This window comes from Sylvia atricapilla, chromosome 14 (assembly GCF_009819655.1).
Source record: "Sylvia atricapilla isolate bSylAtr1 chromosome 14, bSylAtr1.pri, whole genome shotgun sequence".
Lineage (NCBI taxonomy): Eukaryota > Metazoa > Chordata > Aves > Passeriformes > Sylviidae > Sylvia > Sylvia atricapilla.
Window position 1 is genome coordinate 14,126,809 of NC_089153.1, and position 25,200 is coordinate 14,152,008.

At 47.5% G+C, this 25,200-nt stretch overlaps 1 protein-coding gene across 1 annotated transcript in view; it reads right to left on the minus strand.

Annotated features, from left to right (window-relative positions):
• Positions 1-792: 792 nt before the first annotated feature.
• Positions 793-25,200, minus strand: part of ADAM19 (ADAM metallopeptidase domain 19) — a 30,534-nt gene continuing 6,126 nt past the window's right edge. Inside the window, exons 4-23 of the mRNA XM_066329246.1 lie at positions 18,201-18,279; positions 17,113-17,189; positions 15,311-15,503; positions 14,808-14,873; positions 13,459-13,530; positions 12,466-12,632; positions 11,497-11,581; positions 11,112-11,251; positions 9,829-10,006; positions 8,917-9,006; positions 7,546-7,741; positions 7,160-7,268; positions 6,461-6,653; positions 5,827-5,907; positions 4,983-5,091; positions 4,746-4,881; positions 4,457-4,523; positions 3,703-3,909; positions 2,213-2,359; positions 793-1,483 (exon numbers count right to left, since the gene is read on the minus strand). Of these exons, the coding sequence (XP_066185343.1) occupies positions 1,409-1,483; positions 2,213-2,359; positions 3,703-3,909; positions 4,457-4,523; positions 4,746-4,881; positions 4,983-5,091; positions 5,827-5,907; positions 6,461-6,653; positions 7,160-7,268; positions 7,546-7,741; positions 8,917-9,006; positions 9,829-10,006; positions 11,112-11,251; positions 11,497-11,581; positions 12,466-12,632; positions 13,459-13,530; positions 14,808-14,873; positions 15,311-15,503; positions 17,113-17,189; positions 18,201-18,279 (2,467 nt within the window). The 3' untranslated portion in view covers positions 793-1,408. The remainder of the gene's footprint in view (positions 1,484-2,212; positions 2,360-3,702; positions 3,910-4,456; positions 4,524-4,745; positions 4,882-4,982; positions 5,092-5,826; positions 5,908-6,460; positions 6,654-7,159; positions 7,269-7,545; positions 7,742-8,916; positions 9,007-9,828; positions 10,007-11,111; positions 11,252-11,496; positions 11,582-12,465; positions 12,633-13,458; positions 13,531-14,807; positions 14,874-15,310; positions 15,504-17,112; positions 17,190-18,200; positions 18,280-25,200) is intronic.

A 25,200-nucleotide genomic window follows, 5' to 3' on the forward strand; every position in this document is an offset into this window, starting at 1 on the left:
GCAAATCTTAGGGAAAGAGAACCAGAAAACAAGACTCATTTTCTTTATGCCAATAATACAGTTTCTCACATGTGGAGCAGCAGTCATGCTCTTTGAGGATTTGTCCTTAATAAATCAGACACAAGAGGACTGTTGTAACCACAGCTCCAGAATTCCCTGTGTTCTCCTAGGAAATGATTTCAAGGAAAAAAAAATCTGGCATAAAAAATGGTCTTATTTTAAAATCCTGAGAAAAAAAAAAAAAAAAAAAAGAAACCCACATACAAAAGCCAAACTATTAAAAGAAGAAAAAACTAAATTCATAAGGGAGGGTCCTCAGGGTCAGAACCATCAGCTGCTTAAAGTGCACACAGACAGCTCTCTCCATCCAGAGCCTGGAGAAAAAACCCGGAGTAAGAGAGCTGCCCTACAAAAGCACCATGTGTTAATATTTTGGCTGTTTCACCATCTGGGCATCTTTCAGGTAAGTTTGTCACTGGTTTGGGGAGCAGACAGCCCATGCTGAGTTACAGCTCAGCACAGACCAAAGCCTGAGGAGACACAAAAACCTGCTGCTCACGGTACCGCACATTGCAGGGCACTCTCTGCACTGCCTCCTGCTCAGCTCCCTGCTGCCCTTCTGCCCTGTCGTACCTTCAGTGTGTCCTAATGACATGGATCGGAGCTCCTGGGCCATGCTGGGGCTGCTTTTGGGATTTACAGCACCAAGGGAAGACAAGTGAGTGCCGGAGGACAGAAGGGTTGCAACGCTCCTGCTGAAGAGGTTTATGGAAAACAATTCCATATATTCCATATGGGGGAAAACAATTAATCCCCTCTGCTAAAGCTGATCAAAATCCACAGTGGCCCCACAAATTATATTTCCACGGTTGGCTCCCTGTTGGGGCCCCACTTGCCACCCCCTGTAAACAGAGAATAAACTGAAGAATGTTATCACCAGCTGCCTTCTGCTCTCCCCAGAGGCAGTGGGTTCTTATAGCACCAAAATGCTCCTGCAGCTGCATGGGGGGGCTGAGGAAGCCAACAGGGCTCACATGAAAGCCCATCAGGGCCAGCACCTGCACTCACAGCTTGTTCCCCCTGGTAACACTTAAATAACTGATTAAAAACACGTGAAGCCCCCGTCACCCCATCCCTGCCCAGGATATTGCACAACAATATTTAAATACCGTATAAACAAGTCATCCTGACGTGGAAAAGGCAGAGAGGGTCCAGCTGAGCCTGGCGTGTACCTGGGGCAGCCCTGCCACCCCTGGCTGCAGCCTGGGGAGTCCCAGAGGGAACGGTGGGGCAGGAGGAGAGGAACTGAGCCACTGCCCTGGCAGTGAGGGTGTGAGTGTGGTCCTGCGTGATGAAGGCCATCCAGTGCCCTGTGAAGGCCAGAGCCAGGCAGGAACAGGCTGCTGCCTCAGGAATGCCCACGGGAGCCTGGCTGTCCCACTTTCAAGTTGTTCACTGCTCCAGCTGTCCAGGCACCTGCATTCTGGGTGAGATGGAAAAAGGGGAAAAGGAGTGAGCACTGATGGAAGAAGGAACACCATCCTTGCCCTCTCCTGGAGCTGATGTCAGCCTGTCTGCACTCACAACCCAATGCAGCACACGGGAGCTCTCCCACAAGGAAGCTCCTGCAGTTTTCTCCATTTTCCACAGCTGGCCTCCAGTATATTGCAGGAAGGAAACATAACTCTGCAGTGTGGAGATGTTTTGTGTTAAAAGGCCCACTTCGCAGAGCACTGCACTCAGTGCCTAAAAATCCCTTATTAAGTGCCTGTATTCAGAATGATTTTTGTGAAACACACCCTGCAGAAAAAGCATCTCCTTAGCTACAGCTAGAGAGGCTGGAAAGAATTTTTGTTCTTTACTGGCATCTTCAAGTCTTGTGTGAATCTTCATGTTTTGCTGCTCTTCACTAACACTTCTGGGTCCCACAGCCCCTGACCCCATTGCTGTGCCCCACTCTCACAAATGCACTTGAAGAAATGTTCAGGGATGTGGAGGACTGAACTCACTGAGTTTTGCTCAACTCAATAAATTCTTAATATGAAACAGATTAAAACAGCGATCCCTGCTATAGATGTGACCAACCCAGAGCCTCTCCGTCTCCACCCACCTGGGATGTGCACAAAGGTGTTTTGCAGGCTGATATTCCCTTCAGGGTGCTTTTATTCCCCAGGGGTGAGTGGTGCTTCCCTCCACCCCTCTCAGTGCCTACCTCTGCCACAGGCTGGAGGTGTCCTGGGGCTCTGCTGTGCCCAGGAGGCAGTGGGACAGCAGGGCTGCTCCCCTGCCAGCCCCTGCACCTGGATGGGATGGGATTTGCTGGCAGAGCTCTCTGGGGTGGCCGGGGCCTTGAAATATCCTACAGAAAAAAGAGATAGTTTTGAATTTAAGCCTTAAGTTTTGGAACTAAGAGGTAACCTGTGTTCCAGAGCCTCTTTAATTAGCCCCATTAACTGATGCACTTCATGGCTGGAAGCAAGTTCCACACACAGACACACTCATTGCTTGTTTGCTATACAATGCCTGTAAACACTACACATGTGCATGCTCTTGTGCCCATACAAACACACACAAGCAGTCATTATTTGTTTGTGCACACAGCTGGCCCTAATAGGATGCTCAGAGCATTATATTTTCCATTCATCTAATGAATTTCAGTGGAAAGCTTGTCCCAGGGGGTGAAGTTACCCCCACAAGAGCCAATTGCCTGTTGTTGCTCTGTGCTAAGCTGCTGCCTTACAGGTGTTGATTTAACAAACACAGCTGCACTCACGACTTGGAGGGCACCCAAAACCCCTGCAGTCTCCTCAGAATGTGCATAAATGCAATGCTTGATGGGTTGGGGATCTATTGCTCTCCAAGGATCTTGCCCTGTGACTCCAGGAAGGACAAGGCAGACTAAATTCCACTGACTGCCAAGTCTGAAGAGCTCCTATAGGAATAGCAAGAGAGCAAATCTGGCAGATGCTGCAAACATCTAGGAAGGAGACTGCAACTAGCAAAAAGTGACATTAATTATTTCCCCTTTGTCTTCCCCAACTCGTGGCTCTCCACTAAGCCAGAAACAGCAAGGTTTCTTGTGGAAATCCTATGGAAAGTGTTCCATCTCATAAACCTGACTGAGATAAAGAGACTGGATGTGTTGGGGAGGGAACACAAAGGAGATCACAAGGAACTTGTCAACAAGCAGCTGGGAAGAATACCTATTCCTTACTGACAACACTCAGCTTCCTGCTTTTGTTTTAGTTTGTTTTCCTGCTGAAGTGCTGGGTGTTCAAGGAACAATGGAGCTAGAAAAAAAACCCCATTCAACTGAGATTTTCCTCCATAAGGTTTGTTTTCCTCTATGTCCTTCAGAGAGAGACTTCCTGGGAGCCTCCTGCTACCTGCTGCAACTGAGCCCTTTGCTTCTCTGAGGGCCCCAATATAATAATATTATTTTGCAAAATGGGTTTAAGTCTGTCTGAATGATTTACCGTCTTTCCAATAAGAATGCGGGGTCCATAGTGAGTTTAGAACAGAGCTGCCAGCAAAAGAAATAAATCTTTCCTTTTAACCCTCCAAATAAGCTCATGGAGAGGACGCTCACATGAGATGGGGTCAGGCTGGGTGAAGATTAACAGTTCCCCCAGGGCCAGAGGCTTCACCAGAAGAGACCTCCCATCAAACAGCCATCTACAGGGCAGCAGCAGGACTCCATACCTGAGAGGTTGGAGGTTTGGGAGCAGGAGGGGCTGGCCTGCTCGGAGGTGTCCTCCGGGGAATGTCCTTCGGAAGCGCTGGTCCCACGGGCTGTCCCACCCTGCAGCTCTGGCTGCCAGGGAAGGTGCCTGGCTGCTGCCTCTTCATCTGGAGCCCTGGAGCTTGCTGAGAAGGAGGTTTGGGTGGGATTTCAGGGAAGCCAATCACCTGTGCAGAAGAGCCACAAGTCCTCATGTATTTCCTCTTCAAACCACCCTTTATACTAATTGCGTAGATCCACTTCTGAGGATCTGCGTGAGGTTTGTGAGCCACAGAGTAGAAAATATTGCCTGCAGCACCAGTTTGTGCTGTGTATGTCTAGTAGGTGCTGGTTAGATGGACTGGGACAACTTGGGATCATGAGGCAGAAATGGAAATCCAGAGAGTAGAGTAATCCAGGCATCAGTGTGACACTGATAAATAAACCCAGGGTGTCTCTCCTGTTTTGAGTTGGGCGATGTGACAACAGAGGATCCAGCAGGAGACACAAGCAGCCACACAGGTCTGGTGAAATCCCAGCTCCTTCCTTTGAGGAAATCACTAGGAACAGGTGCTACACTCAGCTAACACTGACTTGCAGCCACGGGTGTTGTCTACCTCCTTTTCCCATCCTTTGCTAAAACCACTCCCTAACTCAAATGTAAGGAGAAACCACATCCCACACCCTTGGGGCAGCTGCAGCTGCTCTGCAGGTGGAAGAGGACCCTGCCCTTACCTTCCTCTGCTGCTGGGGGGTTCTCAGCTTGAAGGCAGGGTTTGCATGCCCAGTTCCAGAGGCATCACTGACAACGAGAGAAAGGAAAGATTGTTAATGTCTTGATATGTTTTCTCCTTTATTTTCCTGTGTTTACTATTTTATCTTCACTGGAGTGAAAAAATGAGAAGCCAATAGTGACTGTACCAACAAATCAATTTAGTGACATTCCTCACAGCATTTGCAATGTCTCTTCTGTCCTGGCAGAAGAGGGGGGACAAGAAGACAAAGCACAGCACAGAGAACTTACCTGAACTGAGGTGTCTTCTTTAGAGAACAGATGGTGAATTTACTCCAGCATTTCAGATAATACAATAAAAACAAGATTCCTTTGAGAAAGAGGATGGGAGCCAGGATTGCCAGAGCTATGACCATCACTGAAGAGCCTGAGGGTGAGAAAGCAGAGTTTGTTAAATGGAAAACTCTCTGCTCCCAACCAACTTGAGTCCTTCTGAAGTGGCCCCGTAGCAGAGCTGGTCCCTCTCACCTTCAGGCAGAGGGGGACCACTGTCCAAGCTTCCTCCTGTCCCCTCCTTGTTGCAGAACGGGGGGGCCCACCCTGGGTCACAGTGGCAGTTCTTGTTGTTGTTGCACACCTGGAGTGGGAAGATTCAGAGATTCGAGTGGAAGCTACTAAGAAACCTGTGAGTGAAAACCAACTAAGCCCTTGCTGAATTAAACACTCCAATGGCAGCTGAGTGCCTGGAAACTCTTTCCTTCAGGGAGTAGAAGTGGCTTTTACTGCCTCAGAAATTCTCTCTTTCTCCAACAGACAAGGGTTCTTCAGCTGAAGTGCCAATAACCTGAACTCAGCAGAAAAAACAGTATTTAGAAATGCCTTTCTCTTATCTCTAAACTGAAAGACATGAGTTTTCCCTTTCATCAAGTCAAGATTTCTTATTTTTTAGGCTTTAGAGCTTGACCCATTGGCATTTGTCTTTTCTTTCCATCCCCTGGGGGCTTTATCTTAAAGCAATTTGGGTTAAACTGCCCTAATGTGACTTTTTGCTATGTTTTTTCTTTAGTAAGTCTGATACTTTTAATTCAATCTAAACTGGGCCCAGGATTTTTTTCTTTAAGATTACTCCTTGTTTTTCATTTATTGCAATTCATATCCCTCCAACAGACCTCCTTAAATCCTATGTCAAAAGGGCATTCATGGGCCAGAAAATGCATCAAACAGGAAAGAAATATGCAAATTGATAGCAAAGAAGCCAAAATCCAGACCAAATCTAACGAAGGTGTCAGAACAGAGCTGAACAAGCAGCCACAGAAGAATGGAAGTCCATCCTGCCTCAGCCTGGAATGGAAATTAAAAAGAAGACACTTACTCCATGCCCATGGCACTTCTTGTTACAGCTCTCAGAATCAAAGATGATGGACATGTTCTGGCAGCGCCCCTCAAAGCAAACCTGCACAGAAAACACCCAAACCCCCAGTGTTATCTCTCTGAGTTGCCTACCATGTCACTGCCTTGTGCTATTTTTCTGACTTGCAGGTTCCAGACACCTTGGAAATACAACTAATTAATTCCCTGGGCAGAACAACAGGAAATGAAGTTAACCTGGTTCCCAAGCAAACAGTTAATCACCACCCCAAACCCCAGCTAATGTGCATCAGAGAAAAGTGGGAGCTCAGCTGGCAATGCCCATGCCCACGTGGCAGGCCCCTGAAGGAGCTCTCACATCTCTTGGTTTCCAACTGTGTCTCATCTTTAAGTGAGACAACTTCAACCAGCTAGCAAATGCCAGATTCAGCATTGGCCCTGAACTTGGCAAAGACATAAAGCCTTTGGTGTGTGTTCTTCGAAGCCTCTAATGAATTATTTTTCTAGCAAATGCAGAAACCCCCTAGAAACGCATTAGACATAAAAAATTAATAGCTTGATAACCACAAAGCACATTCTGGGTGGAAAAGTGATGCTCTGAACCTCCCCCAAGCCACTCCAGGCAGAACTGTACCTACATGATGGCTCCCACACTTTGTTCCTGTCAGCACCAAGCCAGGGTCCATCATCTCCTTCTCCTCACTGTCAGATCTGTAGACGTGGGTGCCTCGGCACCTCTGTGTGTTCACAGTGGTGTCTATGGCCACTGCGTTGGGCTGCAGGGGCTTGAAAGCAGAGCTCTGGCACTGGATCTTCCCACATTTAGCATCTCTGATTTCAAAAGAAAGGCTAAAGTCATTATTCCTGGCCTAAATGTAGATTAAAGCAGCAGGGCTGAGTCATTGTTAAATGAGCAGGCACCTCCCAGGAATTATCCCAAGAATAGTGTCTGAGGGATACTGCTGGGACCACCCCACAGTCCCCACGGATAGGGGTTGTCTCCCATGGATGGCCAACCTCAACAAAATCAGAAGTAAGACTAAGAATTTTTTCTCTTGATTAGAAAGCTACCTTTATCTTAGAGATTAAAAAACAAAAAAAACCCCAACTTTTCTGTTGCTTTGGAAGAATATCAACTAGATGTTTGAAAATGGTGAACTGAAAGCTTCAGCTGTAAAGGCTCCAAGTCCCACCAGCAGGCAGCTGCTTTCCCAGGAGGCAGAGAGGGAGGGAGTGAACCAACGCATGCATCAGTTTTATCTGCTGGCCCATCATTTTGGAACATATAAAACCTTCTTCTCCAGTGGGCAACTCTGGGCTGCCACTCTGCTCTGTACCTGAGGTCACACTTCCTGTAGTTGCCATAGATGTCCTTCCCACAGTTCCCATAGATGTCTCCTGCAGCATTGACCTTCTCAAAGCAGGCATCTGGTGCTGGCCGTGCCCCTGCACGGGAGAGACTCAAGTGGCTGCTCCATCTCACCCCATGCCAACCACTCACTTGTCCTTTTTCGTGGAATAGTTGGAGCATGGGAAATTTTTTTGCTGCCTCCTCCACGTGAGTAAGGCAGGAGAAAAGGCTCCTCAGACTCTGCTGACAGCAGGTATGGAAGAAGGCACTCCTGCCTTGCACAGGGCGAGGAGCAGCGGGGTGAGGAGTATCAGGAGTAAAACATTTTCTGGCTCAAAGGCCAGCATGTTTTGCTGCAAGCAGTGTCCTTACCAGGCCCCCAGAGCTGCACACACTGGTCCCTGTAGGTGAGGCACATGCCACTGTAGCAATAGGCCTTTCCTCCATCACAGGGAGCCCCATCGATCTGGTAGGAGTTGAGGGGGCAGAATGGAGACTCGCCTGTGCAATACTCTGGGAGGTCACAGTGCCCTGACTTCTCCCTGCAGAGGGTTCCTGGGGACATCAGCTAAAAAGAGACAGTGAAGAAAAAAATCCAGAATTATTACTTGGCTCCTCTGTGGTTTCATGTCTGTAGATAAGACAGAACTTGGTGTGTGTCACTTTGTCCTCCTTGTCTTGATTTTTGAGGTCAGCAGTGACTCGTGCTCTGGGACTTCATTAACTGGGTCAACTGTGTAGAATAAAACTGCTGACTGGATCCCTTCCCCGGGTGGCAATGAGATCATGCACAGAATGTAAGGCTGCCAGACCTCATGGGGACCCTGATCCATCTCACTGTACCCTAGGGTAGGATCCAATTTACCTGAGCCATTTCTGACAGATGTTTGTGTAATCTGGTCTCAAAACCTTCCCTGGCTGAGAAGTTTGTTTCTGTGTTTGCCTGTCATTTCTGCTGGAGACATTTTCCTGATGAATAACTTATGTCTCCCTCACGAGTTTACTCAGTTCATTCTTCTCTTGTCCACCACACACGTGGAGAACAAAAGGCATTCACAGTTACATCTGGGAGGTTGTTCCAAGTGAGTCCAGGTGCATTTCTGGAAATTGTTTTCCCCATGCTCAGGATAGGTCAGTAAGAGAATGCAGTCCATGTGCAAACATAAAGCTTAAGAGAAATGTTTGCCCATGTTCATTTTTGAGTTAATATGTTGTCAAATTTGAGATCTTTGGCTCCAAACCCAGAAACACATTTTAACCAGTCACTATAAGGAAAGCTGAGATTTAAAATTATACTCTTTGCTAGCAGTTCTTCAGCAAACACCTGAGCTGAAGGAATTCAGCTGCACCTCAGAAAAGCGGGTTCAGAGCAAACACAGCATCCAGCCTAATCCCTGGAGGAAGTGTTTGCTCCAAGAGCTCTGTCTAAATTTCCTCTAGAGCAAATGGAGAGAAAGATCAGCTCTGATTTATTCCCCACTGCTTAAGATAGGCAGTGTGACTTCACTCCAGCAGCATTCACAGGTCATGTTAAGATACCACAGGAGTCAATTTAATCAGCCAGGAGAAAGGACCCCACTAGTTTGATTACACCCATGGCTGTTGCGCCTAAAGAAAATTCAAACCAGTTGAGGAATTAAACCCCGTACTTGGCTGTGTTTTTTCCCCTTCCCCCTCTAGTTTTCAGACTCACACTTGCACCCCTGTTATTCCCCCTCCCCTTAGGAAACCCAGAGACCCCACCTTGCACTGATGGCAGCAGCTGCCATGGGCACACTCAGCACCAGGTTTCAGGGAGCAGGTCCTGGGGTCACAACAGGGGTTCCTGCAGTCCTGGAAGACAGTGAGTGCAGCAGAGTTCACAGGGCAGGTCTGAGGCTGGCACTGGTGACTTCTCACACACACAGGAACACAATCCCTCCCACGCTGTCTCATGTGCCCAGCACCAGCTGAATGCCAGCACTGCACTGCCACCCTCTGATGGGACACAACTGCTGGTGTTTATCACATCTGGAGAGTCTGGGCTGCTGGTTCCAGCCCCCTTTTCTCTTCTGAGGCAAAGGGTGGAAATGCAGGAGAGATGCAGTGCTGAGAGAAGTCCCATCCTTAACAGGAGTGGAGACATACGTAAAGTGATACTATATTTTAAACTGCAACATCTGGAAGAGTTTTTTCACTGAAAGGGTTGTTAAGCACTGGGATGGGCTGCCCAGGGACGTGGTGGAGTCACTGTCCCTGAAGGTATTCAAGATATTACTAGATTTGACATTCAGTTCTGTGTTTCAGTTGCCAAGGTGGTGATGGGTCACAGGTTGGACTTGATGATCTAGGAGATCTTTTTCAACCTAAATGAATCTGTGATTCTGTGACCTAAAATCACTTTTTCATCTCCTTTTTAAATGAAGTTTTAATCACCTCTGTTCAGCCCTGGACCACACCATCCCTGAGTTCTGGAGTGGATTGCACCACACACACTGTGAAGTCAGATGTAATATTTTAGAATCTTGATTTATATTTACATACAGGAAAGACATTTTTGTCTCCTGTACAAGGAAAAGCTAATTACAGATCATATAACCATATTTGCAAAATACATAATAAAAAAAAAAATGTTTCCCACTAAACCCAAGATAGTTGGATCTGAACAATTTTTACCTCCACCTCTCCACAGTCACACTCCTCTCCTTCTTCCAAGTAGCCATTTCCACATTTCCCTCCACCATACATTTTTTTGGTGTCTGGCATGTTGGAGAGACACATCCCTCCACCAGACTGCAGATACTTCTCCAGCTCTTGTCTGTTGCACTGGTTGAACACCTTGGGGAATGGGTGCCTGAATACAGACAGGGCAGAAGAACATGAAGGCAGGTCTGGGCAATGGCTTAGAGAAGCAAAAAGAAGAACATCCAAATCCTGAAAAGTGCCAAAGGACAGAGGAGTCTCCCTGAAATTCTTGGAGTTGTGCTAAAGCAGATTGTGATTTCCTGTGCCTGCACTACACTGAAGACAAGGTGAGACTGCACTGCAAGATGGTTTAGTAAAATAATGGCCTTACAAAATAAACTTTATAGAACCAAAATATGTTGTTACATTTGACTGTGATTGCTGACCTCTCCTCAATACTGGAGCTGTGGTTTATTCCTAACTGCTTGAACAAGCCTGAGAATCCAGCACTCGGCCTGTGAATAACTGCCTGTGAGCCTAACTGCTAAAAAGTATATTTCATTTCTCCTATCTACCACCTCATTTTGAAGAACATGAATATTTTTCGTCACGTGAATTATTATTTCTTATTTATTATGCTATAATGCCTGTGCACTCCACGTGTGGCTGTGCATGTGTGTGGATGTTGTGTGCTCTACTTTCGTGCCACTGTGCTTTCACTTCTCACCCAAATGATTTTGGAGGAAATGATTTACATAAAAGAAGTTGCCCATGAGAAAAAAGAAAATCTGTTCAGATAGAGGAAGAGAAGATGGTGGATGTGGTTTTAAGCATATGGGTTTGTCTGGCATGTTTCGTGACTGAATGATAGAAATTTTTATTTCCTCATCCCAAACCATATTTTGAATTCCTATGGGCTCTAGAGCTTGCTTCCCCTTTCTCTCAAAGAGTTCTTTCCTGTTAAAACAGGCTCTCAGAAACTAAGGAGTATTCTTGAGAAAAGGGAACAGAAAAATTTTTTGCCAGATAGTTCAGAGCTTCACTTTTAAATGCTGCCATTACCTAATGCCAGTCTCAGGCAGGAATCAGTTCCTTGGGAATTAGCAAATTGCTACTGCTCCACGACCCAGGTTTGACCAGCAAATTATTGTCTATAAACACTGACTCCAGCGGGCAGCAACAAACCCACTTCCACCCTACATTTCTAGTTCTTACTCCACTCTTGTAACAAAGCCCATTTCATTCCTTCCTGGGCCCATGCAAGATGAACTCACCCAGTTGCAGAGGCCATGATGCAGCCCCCATCTGCTGCAGGGGTGGTACAGCAGCCAGCAGAATCGTGATTCATGCCAAAATTGTGTCCCATCTCGTGGGCAATGGTAGCAGCAACACCAATGGCATTATCAGAGTGGTCCTGTGCAAGGTCAAAGAGCCACGTCAGCATTTTACCTGTGCCTGTCCTGTGCTCCTCTGGGTCAGTGGGGTGAGATGTTTTCTCTTTAGTACATGTAGAAAATATCTACTAAAGGTATTCCTGCCTATAAGCAGGTGAGTGGAGAACTTCCCAGGGAATATTTTCTCCCTGGGCTTTAGGAGGCACCTACCCTATGTATTCACTGCTGGCAAGAAGCTTTATGCTGGGTATTGGCGATTACTTACCATGTTTACTCCTCCTGACTGGAAATCAGAGCACATGGCCATCACGGGAGCCAAGCCTACTGTGGTACCTTTGAAGGGCACACCCCTAAAATCAACCCAGAAAAAGCATGAAATGGCACTGAGGCACTCGAGGAGGCAGACAGAGAAATGCACCCTGCAGTGCACAGCTCCTTATACAATGTCAGGGGGAATCATTGTCTTTGTAGTGTCTGCCAGTGCAGGACATCACAGCAGAGCTACACAGCCTTAAGGTCTGTTTATCTTGGACTGATACTCTGCTTTATGGGCCAGCCAGACAATCCTATTTTTTATAATGGTTTGGTTCCAAAAAGTGTTCCTGCTGAGCTTTGCAACAAGCACAGAAAAGACTATTTCTGGATCCTTAGCTGAGTATTGTTTGTGAATACTTAATTTACCATAAACCTAATATTTGCCAGCTTGAGATTTGGGGACGAGAGAGAGTAGGAGGTAACACCTCTAAGGTGCAGCCATGCTCTGCTCCTGCCTCTGAGCTGGAATTTTGCACCACCCTGACAACATCTTTGAAATGAGAGCCCTGGATATTGTGCTCAGGACATGACCAGATGGAAAGGAAATATAGTAATGTTAAAGGAAAAAAAAAAAAAACCAACCAAACAAGGGAAAAGGCATTGTATCTCTGCATTTCAACCCTACAGGCCCTCTGACTCATCCTGGTGGATGAATTTCCACAGAAGAGGTAAGGAGATCTGAGAGCTGCTACAAGTCTTTCTTCCAATGCCATCTGCACTGCTGGCCAGGTACTGGCCCTGAAGGGATCAGTCACAGGCCATCCTCAGCTGGCTCCCAGCACCAGGGCTCTGTGTGTCAGTGGGATGGGTTAGGAGTGAATGCTTTCCACAAAAACCACCTTGAATGCTGGGAGGATATTGTGGTAAAAACTGATTTCTCACCCAACCCACTTGTCATAAACAGGAGAAATGAGCTTACGTGATTAGTTGGGCATTATCGTGTTTTCTGTGCAGCCTCTCTTTGCTGCTCCAGGCCAGAAAGGACTTGAGGGTGGAGTAAGGATTCTCTGTTACATCACATTTATCCCCATAATTCCAGATCTCCAGCCCCACCAAAGCTATACGGATATTCAAGGCCCTGTAAAACTAAGACACAGAAAAGAAAAGAGATGATAAAATGAACATGACAAAGTTATTTTGCTGTATTTTAAATCTTGAATATATGCTGTTAATTGCTACTAGAGATCCACATGTCCAGAGAAGATGCTTCATCTGGAAATTAATTTCAGCTTAGTGCTGAGCTCTGCAGACAGATATGTGCAACCACCCAAAAATCTAAACTTGACTGAAATAGAGCCACTGAGCTTCCATTTTTTAATGAATGGCAAAGACTTAATCTGAAGAAACAAAGACTGGAGACTGACAACGCATTTCATCTTCCAATATTTCAAAATTCCTGAAAAGAGTAAGGAAATAATCTTCTGCCCATGTCAAGTACAAACAGGAGAAGCATTCATGGGTAGTGGGGTGAGAGGAGTGGTGGAAGGAGTTTAGGGAGAGCAGAAAGGAAGTAGATCTGAAAAACAAGGAAGTTTTACTTCAGCAGTACTAGATACCACTGCAGGGAGATTTCTGAAGGCTCCTTCCAGCTCTACTTCCCAGGTTTTCTACCATTTCAAGTGAATACCTCAGTCCCTTTTCAAAAGTCATTACTTAGGTAACAGTGTTTACAGAGATGTAGTAAAACACAAGATGCTCATGCTGGCTCCAAGGGAAGGAATGAAGATCCCCTCACCCTGTTGTGGATTTGGAACAGCACAATGGTTTGGCAGAGGCTCTCCCTAAGTCACTGGGGAGAACTTCCAAAATATTATTCTCTCTCCCAAAAAGCCAGCCTTCCTCTGGTCCAATTAATTCTCATATTTCATGATCTGGGCTTTGCCTTCCTCCTATCACACACACCCAATCTCACCTTATCTACGTAATTAGCAGCTTCCACTAATTTTTGCCTCGTTGCATCAACGCTGAAGTGATGTTTCTGGAACTGAACAAAATGAACAGGTCAGGCAGCACAAAGGCAACTACAAAAACCTGAAATGTGTTAAAATGAGCCACATTATTCTGGAAATAAGAAGCTAACTATGAAGGGAAGTCTCCCTGCACTGCATATCTGACTTTAAACTCACCTATACATATGAGTACAGAATTCTTGTCTGGCACCCCATCACTGTGCACAGTGCAGCAACCCAAACTTATCAGTGCCCCTAGAGCCAGGGGCTGACAAAGAACTGGCAAAAGTGCCAGATAAAATGTGTGATAACAGGACTTCATGTCTGAGGTCAAGGACCTCTCACCACATCTCACTCATCCAACTAATTTGCCTGTACTAAACCACCTGGCAATTAAAGAGTTAATTTTAGCAAACTGTTTGGTTTGAAGAGTTAAAGTGGCAAAATGTTCATATTTTTGTTTAACAGATGAAAAACCCAGGACTTTTCCTCTAATGAGGGACTCAGCAAAGAAAGGGCAGTTAACAACAACCCTGTGAGACTCTGTCCCAGTTTGTCTGATCAAATGGTGAACAACATATGGCAGTTCCTGGGTATTATGTGTTTTCTCAGTTTCCCTGGTGTCCTGCTGCCTAACAGAGAAACCAAAATAGGTTCTGCCTCTTTAGCTTTGTTCAGAATAAATTATAGCCCAGAGCACTGTGTGGTTTTTTCCCCACTGGAGTTTCAAGCTGTAAATTATGGATAGGACCAGCCTGGCTCCCGTCAGTGCTGGAGATTAAACAATCAGGACAGCACTGTGTGGTTTGCACTGTCAGTGTGTCTGGCCTGCTGTCCAGGCTGGGGGTGGGGGAGGGATTGCTGACTTCACTCAGCTTTTCCCAGACCTACCCTGTGATCTGGAGCCTTAAAAATGTATATTTATATATCTGCTAGCAGCTCAGAGCAGAGCATAACCATGGTTATCTTCTCTAGAGATTAAGTGTACTGCAGTTAGAAGCACATCACTCCTGGAAACCCCGAAATTTCCCTCTTCTGAAGGCAAATTGTCCCAGCCATAACTAGAACAGACCACTGCTACCCTGGGAGACCAGAACTGACCCTCAGCCCTCATCCAAATGTGCATCTGTCCCTGGGCAGTGGTGGCTGCCAGGACAAAAGTGACCAAGGCACAGCTCTCCCTGTCTGCTGAGAACCATCGGGATTGCAAGAGAAAACTTGCTGACCCCCAGCAGCCCTCCCTGCCCCAGGAGATGCTGCAGGTGGGATGTTCTGTGCCCAATGCTCCCTGGGTACAAAAAATCCCTCTTACCTCTGCATAATCAGCCACGAGCAGCAGCTCCACGTACTTTGTAGCCTGCAGAGTGTCCCGTTTTACCTGCAGCAGCAGCCACACAGGTTATTGGGTTAATCCCCCAATATTCCCCAATAAATTCTTCACAAAACACAGGTAAAGGTCATTTTTCCCAGTTTGTGTCTCACTGGCCATTCACCCCACCCCATCACACACAGGGACCTCCCAATGTGATTGATTTAGGACAACCAAGGTCAGAATAGCTACAGCAAGTGCCCACAAGCCTGTCCTCAACCCACCTTCTGTTCCCATATTGGATGCAGGAACAGCTACAGCCCACCACAGCCCCCAACACTCATTTATTTTTCTGCTGGAGACAGTATTTCACAACCAGCTTGCTGCAAACCCTCCTAAATGTTCTCCATTTCACTTTCTCAGCTATGCTCCTAGGGAACAGCAGGGCTGGGAACAAGTGGGATATTTGGAGCATCATGCCTGGACTCAGGCTGAGCCCTGCTCACCCTCTGGCCTGGTGATTTCATCACAGTTGTGAAGTCCCTGAGCCAATCTTCTGCTGCATGCCCAGTGCCCTGGTAGGCACAGGCTCCTCTCTGCAGCCTCAGGTTGTCCACCCTGTAAATCAAGTGCTGGTTTGGGCTGTCAGGATCTGGCTCCAAGATATAACTGGAATTGCTGCTCAATACGATAAGTCCTCTGTTGAAACGGGAAGCAATAAAAGGGAAAGTTAATTACTATCACAGCAACTGGAGATAAATCCTTCTGCTGCTGCTGAGCTCTCATCTGACTCTGGCAAGGCATTTATCCTTACCAGGCCAGTCAGTTCATTAATAAAAATGGTGGTAATATTTTGAGTTCAGAGGGGGAAATCCCTGAGCTTCCATATATTAAAATCCATTCAGTGGGCCTCAGACATTGAGGGGCTGTTGGAGGATGTGCTGCAACCTGAGAAGTTTAACTCACAGCTTTTTCTTTAGGGCCAGAGGAAGCTTTTCTACCAATAGAAGAAATTTGCCTTTAACAGACCTGTCCTGAAAAATGCAAAGACTTTGTTTATCAACAGGAAAAGCAGAGTTCTCTCTGGGTCATGCACATTCTGAGATGTTTCTAGTTTTCTCAATGAGCATCTAACAGCCAGGAGAGATGGAAATCTGTGTGTGATGTCCTCTAGAAGATGTGTGGCTTGATGGCACCCACAGCGTGCAGCTCAGAGTGAGAACAGCCACGTGTGCTCAGCTCCTGTGCCTCTCCAGCAGTTAGAAAAAGATATCAAAGAGCTGCCAACAGATACTGACAGCTCAGGGGTGCAGGAACCCTCTGAACAGGCACACTGAACATCTCTGCTCCTCTGGAGCTGGAAAGCAGAGCCCAGGAAAACACAGGCTGGCAGAAGCATGGCACACCCGTGACTGCTTTTGCTTTTGGAGTATTTATTGCAAGCCACAGGTGGCTGCGCTGTCCTGTTTATCTCACTGGGCCCTTTGGGCTGTGCTGCACTCACCAAGATGTCTCAGGTTTGTTTTGGCAGGGGCTGTTTCCTGGCTGGAGCCAGTCCCACCAGCACAGCTTCCAGCCGGGCTCCAGAGCAGATGACCACCAATGTCAACAAAGCCCGTGTGATGTTTTGGAAACAAACTCTGAGGTGGTGTAAATGAATGTAGCTCCTTGGCCACAACAAACTGCTTCATGTACTCCTGGCTGAGGATACAGACCCCCTTTTCCAGCCAAAGGCTCCATTACAACCCAAAATAAAGGTTTCACACACACAGCTCTGGCATCGTCTGGGGACAGAGCAGAGAGCAGGGCTCCCAACCCAGGAGGGAGCTCAGACTTGAAGGCTTTGCCCCCAAACACACAGAAGATTTCCAGCTGTGACAGGCTGGGAGAAGGTTTCTGCACAAGCATGGAGCTCTGGGCTGGGACACGGTGAACCCTGTCCCTGACTGTGACAGACACAGCCCCGAGCCACTGACAGGAGTTTTGCTGCAGTGGCCTCAAGTTAAACTCAGTCATTGCACCGGTCCACACTGGCAGCACACAGGGGAAAGGGTCCTGCAGCTGCTTGGGAGGCCATGGCTACCAGTGATACCCCAATTCCTGCATTTTCCCCAGCGTGCCTCTTTTTAGGCCCTTTTTATGCTTTTTGAGAGCTGGTCCATCCACTCGGAGTGACACAGGGCAGCCAGGCTGCTGGGAGCAGGGCTGGGCTGTCAACACCTGAGCAGAGGCATCCCGGGGACATCCCAGGGACATTCCCGAGGACATCCCAGGGACATCCCAGGTTCCCGCACCTCACCGCACTCACCGCAGCCCCCGGCAGGTGCTGAGCGTGACGCTGGAGCGCTCCCAGCCGCGCACGACGCCGTGGTAAAAGCAATGCTCCTGCAAGGCAGAGGGAGGCAGGGTTGGAGCTGCACAAAGAGGATGGACACGGCTCTATGTGCTATATTTAGGCGCTGCCAACGCTCCGGGAATTGTTGCCTTCTGGCTGCTTTTGGCAGCTGATTTTCACCGCTGCATCTCCGTGACTCCGCAGCGAAATTCGCCCTTTCAGCTGCTCGTGTGCCAGAGCATCCATCAGCTCCTTGTTGCCAGCGAAAATCGGGAGGTTTGAATCCCCAAGGAGAGGACTCGGATGGCTGCAGCACTGGGGCAGACCCAAACCTTCCTGCCTGTCACAGGAGGTGCCCATCGATGGCAGCTGGCCCCGGGTCACCCCCCAAGGGATGTGACTTCAGCCCCAGAGAGGGTGACACCGTGGGCAGTGACAAAAGCCGCCTCTGGCTGGGAGAAGGGGTAGAAATGCCAACACATTCATCATATCCCTTCCCCTCACCCCGGGGCAGCAGTAGGAAAGATGATCTCATGGGGATTTTATCTCTTATTTTTGCTTTGTGGCCAATGCACATCTTTGTGCTGCTGCAGCAGAGCCAGCCAAGCCTGTGTGAGATCAGTAATTTGGGGGGTTTTTAGGACCAGGAGCTGGCTTATAGGGGCTGTGTTCCCCAAAGGCTGGGAAGGTTCCTGGTGTGGGGAACCTGGTGGCAAAACAAAAGAAAGAGGGTGAGCAGTGTGAGGAATAAACAATTCCCCAGCACCCAGAGAGAGGGGAGCAATGCTGGCAGCTGACCTTGGCTCTCATAAGAGAGCTCAGGCAAAACAGAAAGATGTTTTTACCATTTTTGGGGGATGGAGCAGCTTTCCCACTGCAACCTCCCAGAACAGAAAGCTGGACTGCCCTCCCCTTTAGCTTAAAGCTGTGGGGATCTGTGCCCTCAAAAAACAAAACAAAACAAAAAGGCTCAGGAGGAAGAGGGAAGAGGTTCACCTGCTTCTCCAAGCCCCAGCCTGGTGTCCCATGCAGGCACAGGCAGGAGGGATCTCTGCACTCACCGTGTGGCTCAGGGGGGTGCTCTGGGCTTGGCCAGTCTGGTTGTAGTGGGTCTCAGTGTAGCCTGGTGCAAAGAGGTTTCTGCAGGCACAGTGGAAGGGGTGAAAGAAAAGTAAATTTAAAAATCATGATGATAAGACCTTTCTTTTGACCTGGATTTCTGCTTCTTAGGGGTGCTGGAAAATCAGCTAGATCCAGCTCTTTCTGAAGTCAGTGTAAATATTCCTGCTGCTGTGAACCACTGGTGTGGATTTGGGGCAGACAGTGTTTTTTTACCTGTAGTGTGAAACCACCCGAGGGGGCAGGTGAGAGACAGGGATTCACAGGACACCAGCTGTGCTGTCTCTGCACTCTGCTCTCCCTCCTCCCTTCAGGGAGCAGGGGCAGCTCCTGGTGGCCCAGGAGCCTTGGGATCCATGGCAGGAGCATCCCCATGGGCTGTGCTACCTGTGCAGAGCACGCTGTGAGGGCAGAGGGTCAGAAGGGGGGAGCACAGCTGACCTTGCCACTTCCATCTCCCCGCTGCCCTGGCAGGAGCTGAGCACCTCCCACAAAGCACATCTGCTCCTGGAAGGGCCCCACAAGCCATCTAAGTGCTCTTTCAAGCCATTTATTAAATTAAAACAATAACAGAGAGACTGGCCCTGAGTTCAATTAGGCACCAAGATCCAGTTCCAACAGCTCCAAGTGAGCAATTCAATTTTTAAATGAGGACTTTTAAAGACCCAGCATCCCAACCCAATCACTCACCCTTCATGGGTACAAGTCTCTGTGCAAAGTTTCTTTCTGTTGCCAGATTATGCCCCAGATATAGTGGGATTAAATTCAAAGCACTAAGTCCAGCATAGCAAACACAACACAGGTCACTTCAGGACACATCTGGGTGTTGGTGTGAGTCCTCAGCTCAAACCCAGACTGTCTCCACTGCCCAAATCTGAGTACAATCATAAATCAATCTCTATCTGTGTCTCAACTGCTGCCCAGAAGCTGGTTCACATCTTTATTGCAGGAAAATGCTGATTCCCCCAATTTGAATTTGTTCATGTCATTCCCATGTACACAATATTCTTCCTGTCTTCAACCCAGCATCAGACCAAAAGTCTATAAAAGGAGCTCCTGTGCACTGAATAGAAAGCATTTTGATTTTGTTCCAGAGGAAACAGCCTTCTCCTTCTTTTTAAACATCTGCATTTGCTAAACAGTGATGTAAAAAGTAAAGCAAGTCCAAATCTGGGCCAAACCAAGAAGGTCATATCCTGTGTCCATCTCAGCAGCCATAAAATGTAGGTTTAAAGCAGTTTTTAAAAACAATAGTTTGTCTTGCAAAAAATCTGGAGAAAGATCACAGAGCATGAACACACTCCTGCAGCCACCCCAGGGTGCTGTCAGGCCACCAAAGTGCCACATTTGCCGTCCATGAGGATGCCACATGCACCCTGGGCAATGGGTCGTCAGATGCAGCTGCAGCTCAATCCCTTTGCATCCTTGTTTAAAACATGTCATGCACCAGATTTTAGAACTGAACTGCTAGAAAATAGGAAAAGAAGTTTTCTTTCCTTTGCCTGATTTCTTTAAGATGGATGAAGAAAGCTGTATCACAAGCAAACACAAAGATTTTTCCATCTTGGCTTTTGATACCTGTCAGTCAGATCTTATCAACCTTGAAAGCATCCCTGTTTAAAAAAGGGAATGGGTGCCTGTGGTATCGAATTAAATTACACCAAAACAAAGGGAAACAAACCCTTTTATCAGTGTTTGAAAGTGCTCCACCCACCTGGCACCCAAAGGCTCAGACTGCTCAGTACCCACAGCTTAACAACAGACAACTGTGCCACGGCTGTGTTTGATAGCATGTGATGTCAGGAAAACAGCAGCTTTCATCTCCACTTTTAAAGTTCAGCACTGCCCAGAAAGGCTCATTCTGTGTCTTTCTGATGTGTTAATTCTTATCACCAGATGCTGTCAGTGATCAGAAGGCGAAGTTGCTGCCTTCAGCTGGCCCAGGTCTGTAAACCCAAGATAAGCAACATCCCGTAGAACATAACTCCCTTCATCTCCCTGACTGCAGCGGCTTGCTCAGCAAGGGTGCAAGAAACAAATATTTAATCAACAGATTGCATTAACTGGCAGGAAATTGCCTTGAGCAGTGGTCTGGCAGGTATCTGGTCTGTGTCAGGGGCAGCCAGTGAAGCAGTGTCATCTGCCCTGGGCTGTTAAAGCCAGACACCAGCCCGTGGATTTCCAGTAGCTGAGCCTTTGCACAGCCTGCTTGTTTCATCCCCAAACAAGCACGCTTGTGTTTTCCTCCTGCTCCTTTATTCTTGGAAAGCATTAGCCATGAATAGCCACTTGATCTCCCCTTCAGCACTGCCCAGGAGGCTCCTCAGAGCTGTGATTCCTGCCCAGCACCAGAGCCAAGGGCACAGGATGAGGCCACACAGCCCAAGGGGCGTGCACATCCCTTCCCACTTGCACACTCAGGCTCCAGCCCCTTCCTAGAGTGGATCAAGGAGCTCTGCCTGAATTTTTAGGGACAGCTGAAAGCCTGTGTCGTCTCTATGCTGCAACTTCCAAGCCTCTCTGCACCAGTTGATTCTTACACTACACCACAGGGTGTCTAAGAAAAGTCCAGTTTCTTGTTCTGAGCTTGGAACAGTAATATTTTGAAGACAGTCCCCAGCCTCAATGCAGGGAGGGCCTGGGGCTCTTGCAGAAAGGGTTATCACAGGGGATTGCACAGGGTGTGGTGGGGAGGGCAGTGAGGAAAGAGGAAAAACAACAAAACATCTTGCAACACTCTCGGTGTCTTATTTTGAGCCCAAATGACTTCTTTAGCAACCACCAAGTTTTCCACCAAACTGCAAATAACCAGCAAACAAACCTTCTAGTCACCAAGAGTACACCAGAGTTATCGGCCAGTCTTGACTCTCTTTTTCACGTGTACCAGCTGTTGGATAAACAGCAGAGAAACACCCATACCCCAAAACCTTCTCTGCCATCATCCAGGACAGACAGCAGGACAACATCCCTGCCAGGCTGAACAGCTGATTCCAGGGCAGCTCAGTCCTGCAAAGCACTGATGGAAGTTTCCAGAAGAACACAGAGTTCACCTCCTTGCTGGAGAAGGAAAGTCTGGAAAAATGGGACAATTTGATTCTTTCTTCTCAGTTACATTTCATGGTTCAGTGACCACTTCTCCAGCAGCTCACGCTGAAGCTGCAAAAATCTGGATGCAGAATAACATCACTGAAAGGCTTCTGAGATCCAGTCAGGCAGCTGGCAGATCACTAGCACACATCATCTTCCTAAAAGGCAGCACAGAGCCTCTCATTAGAGGAGTTATCAGCATGAAGAATTGATGAAGTCAGAGAAAAAGCTGGTTTGGGATGGGAGCAGTCTCCTTTGCTAAGGCTGGACAGCAGCTGCAGCCAGTTTGGGGCCAGGGAAAGCTGCACACGAGCATTTGGGATGCTCCAGAGGAGCCTCACACCTTTCCAACAGGGACCAGCTTTCGGCAAGATCAGTCAGTCCCCAAGATCCAGCTCAGCCTCCAGGCCCAGGGTGGGACAGCCTGCTCTTGGCAGGATTTGTTCCCCAGAAAGCCTTGGGAGCCAGGTTGAGCACAAGAGAGGAAGGGAGAGTGGCTCGGTGCCATCATGTACAGATGGCCTGAGCCGGTTCCTGCTGATGGCTGTCCTGCTCCCCCTCCAGCCTGTCAATGATATCATTGTTTGACACAAAACCCTCCTCCCTGTGCTGCTCCCTGCCCTGACACAGGGCAGCCTGGCTCTGCTGGGACACTGTGCCAGGGGGTCACATACTTCACTCATGAGCTGAGATGGTTCTCAACAGGAGAGGCGGGCGAAGGGCTCGGGGCAAACCCAGCTCTCCTGGCAGCAGCTGCCCCTGTAGCACTGGGGATGGGGAAAGGACGTGGCTTCCAGCTCATCTGGCCACTGCTGAGGAGCAGAGAAGCAGCTGGGGGAAGAGGGGCTGCATAGCACAGCCAAACACTCCCAAAAGCAGCAGAGGCAAAGCTGGGGCCCTGCTCGCATGACCATGTCCTCTTGAGGGAGTGCACATTTCCCAGCTGCTCTAAAGAACCTCACCCCTATTTTCCTGATAAATGGGAGCAGTTTTGACTATAAAACATCGTTTGTCAGCACAAGCCTAAGGGGAGCTCAGGGCTGCCATGAACACACTCAGTTTCACCAGCCTGAGATTACCCACAGGCACCCAGAGTGCCCCAGCAGCATTCTGATGTTCTTACTAATTAAAGCAAGAAGGACTTTTAATAATTTGATCCCATCAGCAACTCTGTTAGGGTTCATTTTACAGAGGGGCTAGTCTGTATGGACAGCTGCCAGCTCAGAAACACCCAGCAGTATCTAGGAGATGGACATGGTTTTTATTTCCTCCCAAAAACAAAGGCCAAATGGCCCATGAAGCTCTCATGAGAAACACTGACATTGATTTTTCAGTCATGGGACCAAGAAAAGTGAAGCCTGCAGTCTCTTACATCTCTTTCCCTGTCCCTTTCCTCAAATCACAATAAATCTGTCCAGCCAGGCTGCCAGCAGCTGGGGGTGGAGGGAATTGATTTTCCCAAGAAACTTTAGACATGAGATTTCCATCGACAATTTGTGGTCCCACTCCATTGCCTCTCGACAGGATCCAAGTAGGGTAAGAAGGGGAATGTGAACTCTTGCCTCTCAGTCACATAAATGTTCCCTAAAGCCAGAATTTATTATCAAAACCTGAAGTGGCCCCATTTTGAACATCACCAACACATGACTCATGACAACACAGGCAGGCCTGCTTTCCATATCCACCACTAGTGGGAAATGGGAGATTTCAAGCCCCTGGAATATTGCAGTCAAAACCTGGCACTTCATAAAACCAATGAAATCCAATTTTTTTTTTTTTTTGTGAGTTCCAACCAGATGAATCCTGGAGCTCTTAAGCTCCCTTCCTCTAGAGCTTTTGCTAAGAACCTTTATTGTGTAAACACAGCAGTTTGGAAGGAAAAAGTGGCTTCCCAGCTATTGAGGTGGAACTAAACAAGCCATTTGTAAGGTCTGGGAAAGCATCATAGACTAAAGACTCTCCATCCCCTTCTCCCACCCACATCATCTGTGACATTCACTGTGTAAATTATGTTACAGCAAGATTTGTCACACAGACCCTTGACTTACCAATAGGAACCATAAAGGTTGCCTGGAGAGGAAAAAGGAAATGAAATAAATGGAAAACTGGCTGATAATGAGCCAGCACACAGAAGATTTAAAATGCTTCATTTTCCTGTCTCTTCCTCTCTGCCCCACACAGAGGAATCGCTGAATATCCTGAGGGGATCAGGAAGCTGAAAAGCAGCTGTGGCTTTCCAGGTCCCAGCCCTGTTTTTTTCTGATGATTCCAGGAGACAGTAGAGCAGGATAAACTCAATTTCCCCCCTTTGCCTAACCCTTAACCCCTGCCCATGAAGGAAGCCCATTAGACATTGATGATGTGTAGCCCATCAGTGGAATAATCTCATATATCCTTCCTGCTCCGAAACGGGCAGCAACTTCCTCACTCAGTTGGTAGGAGAGGCCCTGGAAATGTGCAAAGGCAGGAAACACTGGAATACAACTGACACACAGATCATTTACTGCTCTACTGAGAGCACCAGGCTGGGTGGGAGCACTTGTCACCTACCCAGGCAAGGCCAGCAGAGCTTGGAAATGATACTGCTCCCTATCAGAGTGGCCTAAAAACAATTTTCTGTTGGCTCCTGAGGTCAGAGCAGGTGAGCTCTGGACCCTCCTTTGCAGGCAGCTCCTGCACATCTCCACTGGGGCTCTGCCACCCAGTGCAGTGGCCAGAATCAGCAGCTGAAACAGCCCCAGGCTGTACCAGGAATTCATCCACAGGGACAGCCTCTGGAGAAACCTCCAAAACCCTTGGCAGCTGAGAGGGCTTTTCCCAAGTCTGTTCTTGAGGAAAGAAGAGGAAGAGAAGAGGAAGAGAAGAGGAAGAGAAGAGGAAGAGAAGAGGAAGAGAAGAGGAAGAGAAGAGGAAGAGAAGAGGAAGAGAAGAGGAAGAGAAGAGGTCTTTTTGCTCCCTTTCCTTCACTGAGAAGACAAATTCCATGCAGGTTTCTGCTGTGCAAATGGGAGCTCCCCACTAAGAAAAGGCTCACACTAGGCAGTGCTGCCACACACATTGAGAGGCTCTCAGCCTGTCCCTGCTTGGCTCAAAGCTGCTTTTTATTAACAAATGCAAATGCCTTTTAAAAAAAAAAGTCACTTTTCATCCAAGGTTTGCAACTCAGATTCTTCCGCTCCTAAGCCCCAGCCAAATTTAAAGCTGCTTTATAGGCAACTCTCCATATATTTGTTGTTTGTGCAGCTTTCCAATCCCACAGCTGCAGGACACGGATTTGAGTCATTTCAAACAAGCCAGAGTCATTTGAGCGATATATTTTGTCATTATATTGAAATTTTAGCGTGTCATGAACTCTGAAACTCCAGTGTGCTTCGGACTTCTTATCAAATTCCTGGACAGGAAATAATGCAATATTATGCTAACTGCTAATGCAATAATTGTATTTACAGATATATGAAGCCCAAATGCAGATGTGTGATGGGCTTATTACAAAACACTGGGTTGGGTACAGCTCTGAAGCAAGACATGAAATCATTTCTGTGTTTCACCTCTGTGGATGAACACGGTGTCCTTTTCATATGGAATATGAAATTGGGTGGTGTGAACATTTCTTCCATATATTGAAACTAGAATGTTTCTTCCAAAGTTAGTGCATCCCTACCAAAGTACAGACTATGACACTTCCCCACTTTTCAAAGCAATTTTACCAGAAAGAGAGTGGAGAATGTGCAATAAGGCTGCCTAATCCACCAATAACATAATTTGAACTGGTTTCAGTGGCTTGGCGTATCTCCTTTCTAGTTTTGGGAACCGCTGGGCAAATCATATCCCAACCAAACCCAAATTATGCCAATC